A 10,529-nucleotide genomic window follows, 5' to 3' on the forward strand; every position below is an offset into this window, starting at 1 on the left:
CATCGTACCCACCCCCACCTTGTTTGGTTCAGAAAGAAGGAAGAGCCTGCAGAGGAAAGGGAGGACCGTGAGTCTGCCTTTACCCCCAGGTTGAAAGTTAATCAGAGGCGGCTGGAAAGGAAGGAGCCTGGACCAAAAGCTGATCTGGAGCCTTGAAACTCCCCTTTGAAGAGTGGGGATGTGCGTTGTCACAGACTCTGAGCGGGCTCCAAGCCCCGGCCCTGGTTTACAGACTGAGAGTTTGACTGCACCTTCCCCTCTTCCCCTATTTCTTTCCAGATTCTTCTTGCCTTTCCCAGTGGGTGGCTCCCCACCCCACCCCCCAGGATAGCTACCCCGCACCCCAGCGCTTCTGGGCTTCAGCACCCTGGAGGAGGAATCCCGGGGCAGCGAGGAGCGAACTCGTGCCGAGGCCGAGTGGGGAGCGGGGAAGGTCCCGCTCCGAGTTCTCCCCAAAGCAGAAAAGACTTCCTGGGGCTACGAGTGGAAGGCTGTTTTGTTTGCCTTCCTTTTAAAAACTCGGACAACCAAAAAGTGTTTGGCGATGTAAAGGACACGCGTGGAAAATGACAATAGTATTTCCAAGTCAGAGTCGTGTCCTTCTTGCACTTCTTTTTCCCCTTTCGTTGCAATTTGTCTAATTGCATATTTCTGTTTGGGGCTAGAACGGAGGCGAACCAACGACCCCCCCCAAGCCGGTGCTCCCCCACCCAGACAGCCCCCGCCCTCGCGCCCCAGCGCAGGGAACGCCGCCTGCGAGGGCGCAAACGCTGGGACTCCGGCGGAGAATGTAAACAGACGGGGCGCCGAGTCCTTGATCTTTATTTAAATAGAGCCTTGTTTATCGGTGTCATCCTAGGAGGATTAATTAGATACATCTCTTCACAATTTGGTGTCTGACACTCCATCTTAGGAATGCCTTATCACAAGGTGTTAATTGGGGCCACTCAGCCACTTACGTTTCTATTAAACACTGTGAGGGACTTTTCACAAGTACCAAGTTCTTTTTACTGTACGGTGCAAAAATATACAGGACTGGAAATAGACTGGGGCCAGTGTCTGCTTTATCCCGGAGGTGATTAGCATTTGCAGTCTTTCTAGAGGGCAGAAAAGGAGAACACCGTTTCGAAATTCCATCGCATCTCCCAATACGCTCGGGTTCCTTGGGGTTGGGGCGGGGGGCGGGCAGACCGGGTTAGGGGTGTCCTAGTCCTCCTCCCCCAGTCTGAGTCTGTCATCCACAATAAACACACATTAACCAAATTTCAAGGCTTTCGCTTCCAGCTCCAGTAAAATTCGGGGCGGTTTGGGCAAAGCGTTTTCAACAGGCATCGTCGGTGACGCGGGGCTAGAGTCCGAGACCCCAAGGTCACAGGCGGCGCGAGAAGGACTCGGAACCGGGAAGGGCGGTGGGAACTGGAAACCGCGGAGAAGCGAGGTGCGAGCTCTCGGCGGCCTTAATTGGGCGCAGAAGGGGAGGAGGGCCGGGGCGATCGCTCGCCTCCCAGAACTAATCCTCTTAGCAGCTGCATTTCCGCGCCACGCAGTTAGCCGTATGACACTCCCGGCCAGACCTTTACCCCGGGAGCGTCGGGAGGGGGCTGGAAAGGATTGCAAGCCGGGCCAGAAGCCGTCTGCAGATAAGCGCGGCGGGATGTCTGGCAGGGGGACAAAGGGCCCTTCGCCGCACTCCTTGGTTTAACTCTTCCGAGGGCCCAGGCCCCTCCCGCGGATTGAGAGCCGAAAAAGTGGAGCTAAAAGCTAGGCAACCGGTTCCCCGGCCGCTGCTCGCACAGCTGCGTTGCGCTCCCGCCGCATCCCCAGCGGCCCGGACCGCAGCTGCCCCCGCGGCGGCGCCCGGGGCTCCGGGAAGAAGGAAGCCGCAGGTGGCAGCGGGGGTGGGGGCGGCCCGCTCCCGCTTGGCCTCAGGGATCCGGAACTCGTGGGCGCCCAGAGGGCCGCGAGGGTACCCAGGGAGCCCATGTGGATCCGGGGATGGGAGACCCCAAGGAGGTCTAGGAGAGGCCCGGACGCCAGGGGCTGGGGGTGGAGGTTTCCTAGGCCCATATCAAGCCTGCTGTGGGCAATCTTGCATCTCGGCAGCAAACCTCCTCCCCCTCCCCAGCTCCAATCCCCATTGTCCAGACTTCCCAGTGCGGTGAGGAAATAACCCCATTCATCTACAAGGAAAAAAGATAAACAAGAGCATCCCCACCCCCTCAACGAAGACACTGTCCACTTAAGAGATTCTAGTGGTGGGCGGGGGGAGTGGGTTGGTGGGACAGGGTTCCTGCTGGAGGAGGGTGGAGGAAGAAGCAAACTAAGATTTTTGAAACAAAGATGAAAACCCATAGTACAGAAGACAGGGCTATGCCTGTTCCCTTAATGAACCACATTTATTAAAAATGACTATGACTGTACATAAAAATCCAAGGTCTCTAGAAAGCCTATAGGAGCTGGGGCGTCAGGTTTCTGTTTCCTCACATCACCAAGTTGGGAAGTGGGGGTGGCGGAGGAAGAGGATGACATGGGGGTTTTCCTTAGCACGTTTCAAGTTAGTACAGTAGCTGAATACATTCTTAACTAAGAAGTAAACAGAATATTCCCATATGTTGTGGGGATGACGAAACTTCCCCTGCTCCTGCAGCTGTGGTCCGGTGAATTGCAAATTCTTTACAAAGCCAAAGCACCAATTTTACATAATCTCGTATACCTACGTAGACTATTTGTACAGTATTTTCCACATTATTCTACAGTGTATCTAAGCACACAACTGTACACTTTAAAATTCTCCATTTTTGTTTGTTTGTTTTCTGGTGCCCCCCTCCCTTGCTGTCTCCTAAGTCCTACAAGCCACCCAGGCACACAGCAGAGGCCTAGAACATGAGGCGATCCTGGACTAGGGCAAACATGGCTTGTTTCAAAAGCCTGGGAAGAATCAAAGTCAGGTCAAACCAGCACCTTCACAAAGTTCTTGCCTCCCAGGCCTAACATCTTTTGTCCCTAGCAGGAAGTTAACAGCAAAAGTCCCTTGTTGAAGGTTAAGGCCCACCCTTCTATTCCAGAAGCAAAACATCTTACCACTCTGGGCTTCTATTTGCTTACAGATTTACAAATAAAAATGAGAACCAAAGCTTTCAACACCTTTGATGGCACTAGGCACTCAATCTTCACAGCCCAGTTCTTTGAATGTCTAGTGTCTCCAATAAATAAATCCATAACTTTGAATCACCTTCAAATTTAAAAACACTTGAAAGTCCTCCATTAATTTTATTAAAAAAGAAAAAAATGCTAGGCTTGTTTCAGTTACCTGAAGCAATCAAAAAGCTTTGGCACCTTCTTTTAGAGAATTGCACAAAACGGGATGCATCAGGGTGGAAGGCAAACGTCTTTTTGGCAACCTAGACAAAGAAGACAACAAAAAAACACCACCAAGTCCATCGGCAAAAAGTTAGCTCATTTTGACGAGGTTAAAATGACTCTTTAGGGAGTCGTGTAAAAAGCGTAATACCCCCCCATGCCTTTTGAGCTGTCTTTACTGTGCTCTTCAGCATTGATATCCTCGCACTTCATGGAGGGAGAATTTTCATTGCTGGAGGAGCTAGGAGACAGCCGCCTTCGCTTACAAGCACTGGTGTACACCCCTGAGTCACTGGAGTCAAGAGACTTGATGGACGGGGGTGTCTCTATCCAAGAAGAGCTAATTTCTTCTTTGACTTTCTCTTTGGAGAGCTGATCTTCAGAGAACACAGGGGGGCTTGTTCTGGAGGTCCATGGGAGTCCAGCTGCCACCTTCCTTTGATAAGAACCTCTACCTCCCCACCCTGCCATTGCAGGGAAGGTGGGGTCGGGGTAATACCCCAGGGCATGGGATGTCTGGAGGGGCAAGGATTTAATACCATATGGGAGCAAGGTGCTGGAAGTATATTCAGACTCATAGGAACCGATGTCTAGTTTGTTGGTCCCAGGTTGCTGGACGGGTGTGACAAGCCATCGCTGGGGAGGGTTGGCCACCTCTTCGCTCTGTTGGGGTGAAAGGAGGCCGTTGGTCTGTGGCACGGTTCTCTCGCCATTATAATATCGGGCTTGAGGTAAAGTGTTGACAAAGGGCTCCGGGAAGAAGGACTGAATGCCGTACCGACCTCCAGGGACAATCTGATGGGATCTAGGAGAATCCGTGGGAGATGGAGTTAACCTGTCATTTTCGGAAGCGGTGTACATGCTACAATATAAAGAGAAACACTTAAAAAAAAAACCCTAGTGTTGTCCCCAAACAATCTACCTCCCAGAAATGAAGAAGGCTCTAGAGCAGGAGTGCTGGTCTGTTGAGTGGAGGGGTGGAGATAGTAGGGATGCACTTGCCCATTTTAGCTGGACTTCGCTCATTGCGGCCAAATTTCCCACCACGAAAGAAAAAGCTTCCTCCCGGGCATTAAGCATTTAAACTGTAGAAAATCCATCTTTGCAAGTCCTAGAACTTGGAATAACTTGGAGCAACTCTCCCTTCAGTGGTAGGGAAGGAATGCTGGCCATGGTGGGTAGAAATCCCAGATTTAAAAGGCATCTGTGGGGCCTTGCTCTTTGATGTTGTGAAAATGACATCCTCTTAGTGTCAGGTTTTTCTTATGTAAAAAAATGAGAGGGAATAATAATCCCTGCTCCTGAGAGAATAAAAAAAACTGGGATCAAATGGAAAGGAAGGCATATAAATGCAGATTATGAAAATTTCAAATCTCCACTCAAATGTTAAAAAAAAAACTCCTCATTTTTAATCCCTTAACATTTCTTTAGAAATGAACAAAACCCTTCTGTGAAAATTCTAAAGCAAGATTAGTCAAGGCCAAAAATATGCAAAAATAAAAATAGGCAAAAATCCCAACCGTGAAAGCTCTTCCTAGAATATGGTCTCAAGAAAGTGTCTGATTCGATATGTCTTGTTCAAAGATGACCAGGCAAGGAAAAATAAAGGTGCACTTACGAGTCATAGTTGTCCCTGAAGCCTTTTGCAAAGGGGTTGTGATCAATCTTTAGTTGAGTTATCTAGACAAGGGAGAAAAAAACAGTCACTGAGTGTTTTCTGTCTCACGCTGGACTGAGCTTCAGGGATTCTTGGGGACCATGGGGCACTCACATCGGTGTTTTGGTAGGCAGTCACTGCAATGAACTGCGTTTCTGAGAAGATGAAGGTCTGAGTCTTGGAGGGCTCGTTCAAGTCCTCCACGCCGTCTTCTGTGACTTCAACGATGTGCAGTCGTGGTTGGTACTTGTGTAAAGACTGTAAGACTATCATCTGCGAAGGGTACAGAGAAAAGAGCTGCCGGATCGAAAAAGTAAAGTCGATTTTGACAAATTCTGTATTTTGGAATGCCACTCCTGCTTGCTCCCCAGCAACAGCTAACTTTCTATTGTCATTTTTGAAACTTAACACATAGCTGGGTATGTGTGTTTAAATAAACACTCTTGCCTCTTGGTTTCCTAAGTCGCCGAAAGTTTTCAGTATTTCTGCTCCTAACAGTTAACTCACTGTTACTGAATTCCAGTAGGAAAAATAATAAATAAATAAAAATGAGAAAGGTCAAAAAAAAAAAGACCAGAAAGAGGCAAGCAACAGGTACCTGCAAATATTACAAATACAATGAAGAGTATGGAAACTCATTAGAAAAGAGATTCACAGACAGAAGACACCACCTCCTCTGTCACCCTACCTGGGTGTTGTTGTTATTTGCGCCTTTGTTATTGGTGAGTTTTAATTTCCCAAAGGAAATCTCCTGTCTCATCCAGTGGGAACCAGTATTAGGAGACTCTGGGTGAACATACATTTTGTTGCCTAAGAGAAAGTGAAACAAAACACAAAACCCAAGCATAAAGGGCTGTTTGCAAATGGAGGTAGGGGAGGGGTATTTACTACCTATGGGCAAGATTTAAGAGCTATATTTAGAACATGTCTCCCATCATTAGCAGTTTAAGAAGGCCAGTGGAGACCAACTAGACTCTACTGATTCCCCTCCCAGGGCCCCTGTGCTTCCAGCCTTCCTTGGACAAGGTAAAAATGGAACCAGTAGGCGATGCCTCTTGAAGGTTAACTTGGGGGCTTCTGAAGCTAGACAGGCAAGATCTGATGGAACGTGGTTGGATTTTTATGGTGAACTCAACCTTGGGGAGGCCTTTTCTCAAGTGAAGATTAGAATGCCAGATGCCCTTGCCACCTGGAGAGTTTACAGCAATTCCTTTCTCAAAGGTAGGGATGTGGAGGGAAGGGCTAGAGTAGGGTCATGGTTAAAATTCTATATACTAGTAGGCAAGAAGTCTGACTTAGCAATTCTCTCCCTTAATCAAACAATCAACACAAAGAAACTCCTAACACTTCCAGGCCCCGGATGTGGAGGGAGGGATTCGAGATTTAAATGTGTGGTGTCTTGAGTCGGGGGCTCCCGCCGATCCACCCTGCCCAGGCCCTTTCTCTCCTCACCCTGCATGTTATTGTCGGCTTTTCCGCAGGTCACCCATTTGCCCCCCTGGAAGCGCCAGTGGTTGGGGTCCGCCAGCACCACTTCTACGAACACGTTGTAGTGGGCGGTGGGATTGAGTCCATTTATGTTGAAACTCAAGAAAGGAAACATGCGTCTGTGCAAGGGAATAGAACCAGATTTAAATCGGAACGCCCGGGCACAGGCCCACGCTTAGACGACATTTAGAAGTCTGCAGACGAACAGAATACCGGTAGAAAAGTGGCCCTCACTACGTAAAATGTTCTTGAGTTGGCAACTCTCGGAACGTCTCTTTTCTGAAATAATTTGCCCCAATCCCTGCCCTTCTGCACCACTCACTCAAGTTCTTGACCCTTTCAGATGCTCATTTATTTTCTTCCACGATGTTTAAAAATCATTATTTTTTACATGTACAAGTGCCAGAGAACATTAAATTGTTCTCGTTAAAAAAAAAAATTAGTTCTACTGTTAAGGCTAAAAGTCCCCTTGGGACGTCCCTCTCCCAGCACCCACCCCTCACTTTCCCCAGAAGTAACCACTGCCCGCAGTGGGATGTGTATCCGAACTTTCTCAGGCCTGGGACCCCAGCCCCTTCTGACTCCAGAGTCCGGCCTAACCTACTACCCGGACCAGCCCCCGTTGCCGGCGCTCTGGTCCTCGCGCTCGTCCCCCGGATGCGCCCCGCGGAGACCCTGGCGCCTAAAACTGCGGGAGCCCATGTCCTGTGCTCAGAGAGGGTAGCCACCCCTGGAGCCTTCCCGCATCCGCGGCTCCTCGCCCGCCTTCAGGGACCGGCGTACCGCCGGCCGGGCGTACCTAGGACATCCAGCTTTGTGGACAAGCCCCAGTTTCCATTTCTGTCTCCTCCTCGTCAGTCCAGGTGAGGGTGACGAGAAGGAAGGGGGGAAGCAGCCGTAGCCTTAGCGCCCTGCACAAACCGCCGGTGCGCGGACGGGAGGGACATCGGACTGGAGATGCGGAGTCCCCACTGGCTGCGCACGGAAACTCACTCTCCCAGCCAAGAGCGGAGCGGGCGGGCGGCGGTCCCCCATTCCCGGCCACCCTCAGGACTACACAGGTCCTCTCTGCCCCCGCGCTTCGGGGCCCCTCCGCGCTGCGCTCACCTGCCCTGTTTCGTAATGATCATCTCGGTTTGATGGCGGTGGAATTTGAGCCACAGAGGCCGGTTGCACAGGTAGACGTGGGCGCGGAAGCCGGAGCCGGGAACCCCCAGGCCCCCCAGTCCTCCGCAGGAACCCGCGGCTGCTGCCCCGGAGTACGGCCCGTAGAGCGGAGCCCCCTGGCCGTACTGATAGGCGCCCGGGCCGCCTCCCCCGCCGCTGCCTCCCGTGCCGCCGCTCGCGCCTGCTCCCGGGCCGAACTGCGCCCTGCCGGGTGGGCACACGGCCGCGGGGAAGCCGCCGGGGGGCAGCATGGAGCCGTAGGGGTAGCGCGCCCCGTTGGGAGCCGGGTACACAGATCCGTGGGGCGCCCCGGCAGCCGCCTGGTACGGGAACAGCGAGCAGGGCGCGGCCAGCTCGGAGCCCTGAGGCCCGGGGGACTGGAGGTAGTAGCGCTCCGAGCTCAAGCTGTCCATGGAGTAGCGCGCGCTGGCGGCGGCGGCCGCGGCTGCGGCAGCGGCGGCGGCGGCTGAGGGCAGCTCCTCCTCCCCGCAGGGGGAGCCCTTGCGGCCGTCCGGGGGCCCCGGCTTGGCCACGGCCGCGGTGCCGGCAAAGGCGTCCCCGGCGTCGGCGTCACTGAGCATGGCCGCGGGGGCCCCCGCACCGGCGGCTGCGGGCTCCCCGCTCCCTGCCTCACACGAGAGGCTGCCCGAGAACTTCTTGGGCGCTTTGTCTAAGTCCAGCCTCTGAGGCGAGGGGGCCGCTCCCGGGAGGTGGCCGGCGCTCCCGCCGCCACCACCTCGCGCCCCCTCCAGCGGGTAGAAGTGCGCGCCAGGCAGGTTCACCGAGCTCACCAAGAGCTGCTCCCCTAACTGCATGCTTTGCAGAGCGCAGACGGCAGCTGGCTACTTCCTCTCCGGCCGCGGCCTGATTATAAAGGCAGGATGAGGGAGCCAGCGCCCTCTTCCGAGGGGAAGGTAACTTCCCCTTCCTCCTGTGCCGGGTTACCCACCTGGCGACACGCGGACCGCTAAGGCGCGCACTCGCGCGTCCCGAACCCAGCGCCCTTTCCACAAGGAAAGGGCACTGAATTTGAAGGCAGGAGGCGAAAACTGACCGAGAAGCCCTCTCCTTTTCCTTCCGCGTCCCTTCTGCCTCTCTGCACCTCCACCCTCCTCTCCCGCACACACGGGAAGAAGAGGTCTTAGCTCTCTCTCCCCATCCACCCACCAGCGCTACTAGCCTTTCTGCCTTTCTCGACTGAAAAGCTATCGGTCAAGTTGACCACTTGGAAAGTTGCAGGCTGTCATTGGCTGCTTTATATATGTGAGGCCAGGGAGGGGCTTCGCGGCCCCACAGCCTCGGGACCCTCCTATTGGCTGGTGGAGGTGACAGTAATTCAATTAGGCATTTACTAATTGGATCCAGTAGCCTGCGACTTTCTTTTCCTTTAGCTTGATTTTGTTTCTTTTTCTTTTCTTTTTTCTTTCTTTCTTTCTTTCTTTCTTTTTTTTTGAGACTCAGTCCTGCTGTGAGAATCAATCCTGGTGTCTGTATTTCGCTGGAATTTAGTGGAACAGGGTTTGAGGTCTCCGTAGCAGGGTCATCACAGCGCTCTGAGCCGGGGGATGCGAGGGCGGGAGCAGGTTCTAGAGGCCGGAGGTAGAAATGTTCTGCAAGCTGACGGCCTGCAGGGAGGCACCGGTCTCTGAGGGTGGGGATCTGGGACGACCTGGAGAGAGGCCCAAGGAAGTCTCTTCCCTCGTCGGGGGCTGTAACTTCAGGCACACTTTCTTCCCGATTGGAGAGGACTCTCTGGCCTTCGACAAGCAGGAACCACTTTTTGTTCGGCCCCACCCTTTTACTCAGTGGGAAGTGTTTGTGGAGAGGAACCCGGCGTTGGGGCTTTTGGGATTCCAGGGGTGGCGAGAGCACACTGCAGTCCTTGAGGACAGAAGCCGTCAGCTTATGAATCAGAAGCCCCGGTGGGGTGGGATACTGGGAACACCCTCATCCGCATGCCATCACGCCTGCTTTCAGGAGGCAATCACTTTTACTCCCCACAATTTAAAATCCACGCTCAGTTTCCCTGAATCTCGGATCCCACACCCTCCCATCTTCAGTTGGGCCTGACACCGAGAAACAAAGCAGCCTCGCGGCTAAGATTCCCTGTGCCTCTCCTCTGCAGCGCAACACAGAAGGTGGAATAATTAGTGAAATAATCAGTTTGATATGGAATTAAGCCCTTTTGCCCCAGCTGCCTGTTTCTCCACTGCGTTTTTGCAGACAGCAGAGCAAGATGATGCCGTCCTATTGTATTGTTTATTAATACCCGCACGTTTCGTTGCGGGTAAGAAGCCTGAGCATTTGCTGTTAATAAGCAATTACAGGCGCGGCTTGTAATCGCTCCGGGAGCGCGTTTTCCGGCTGAGAGGTCGGGACCCTGCTTCCCCAACCGAACGCGATCACACGGGAAACTCTTCACCCGCAACACGAGGCGGTCGCGGGATTCGTTGAGCGCGCACACGCCGGTGCAGAACGGCTCGAAGCTTTCCAACCTAGGTTCAAACCACAGCAGCATCGATACTGGCACGTCTGAGTTAGAGTGAAGCGGCTCTTAACGCACTCGGACGCGGTTACCAGGTCTTCGCGGTAGTGGAAACAGGGAGCGCGCGAAGGTTTTCAGGGTCAAGGCCCAGCCAGGGCGGGGGAGAGAGCAAGTTAGGCGAGTGGCCCGGGTGGGGGCCTCGCAGGTCCAGGCACAGCAGCCCAGGAGCAGATTCCTGGAACGCTGGCACGGAGCGCGCTCAGCCTAGCACTTCTCCCGTGTCGTCCCACCAGTTTAGTTCGGGTTCGGCTTGGCTCTCTGCTCTGATCACCCCACCGTCCACTCCCACCTCGTCGGCTTTAGATTTCTTTT

The 10,529-nt window shown here is 53.3% G+C and overlaps 1 protein-coding gene across 2 annotated transcripts; it reads right to left on the minus strand.

Moving 5' to 3' along the window:
* Positions 1–2,376: 2,376 nt before the first annotated feature.
* On the minus strand, positions 2,377–8,907 carry LOC114884070 (eomesodermin homolog). 2 transcript variants are annotated; one of them, XM_029202761.1, is made up of 6 exons: positions 7,613–8,907; positions 6,470–6,624; positions 5,706–5,827; positions 5,132–5,290; positions 4,979–5,040; positions 2,377–4,165 (listed from the first exon to the last, which is right to left on the minus strand). In XM_029202761.1, the coding sequence occupies exons 1-6, from the start codon at positions 8,485–8,487 to the stop codon at positions 3,484–3,486; spliced, it is 2,055 nt and encodes a 684-aa protein (XP_029058594.1). In that variant the 5' UTR covers positions 8,488–8,907; the 3' UTR covers positions 2,377–3,483. The 2 variants fall into 2 exon arrangements, with proteins under 2 accessions (XP_029058594.1, XP_029058506.1); XM_029202673.1 differs by having other exon boundaries at positions 2,377–4,222.
* Positions 8,908–10,529: the final 1,622 nt, after the last annotated feature.

The sequence above is a fragment of the Monodon monoceros genome, unplaced genomic scaffold (genome assembly GCF_005190385.1).
Source record: "Monodon monoceros isolate NGI ecotype Baffin Bay Population unplaced genomic scaffold, NGI_Narwhal_1 Contig4162_ctg1, whole genome shotgun sequence".
Classification (NCBI taxonomy): domain Eukaryota; kingdom Metazoa; phylum Chordata; class Mammalia; order Artiodactyla; family Monodontidae; genus Monodon; species Monodon monoceros.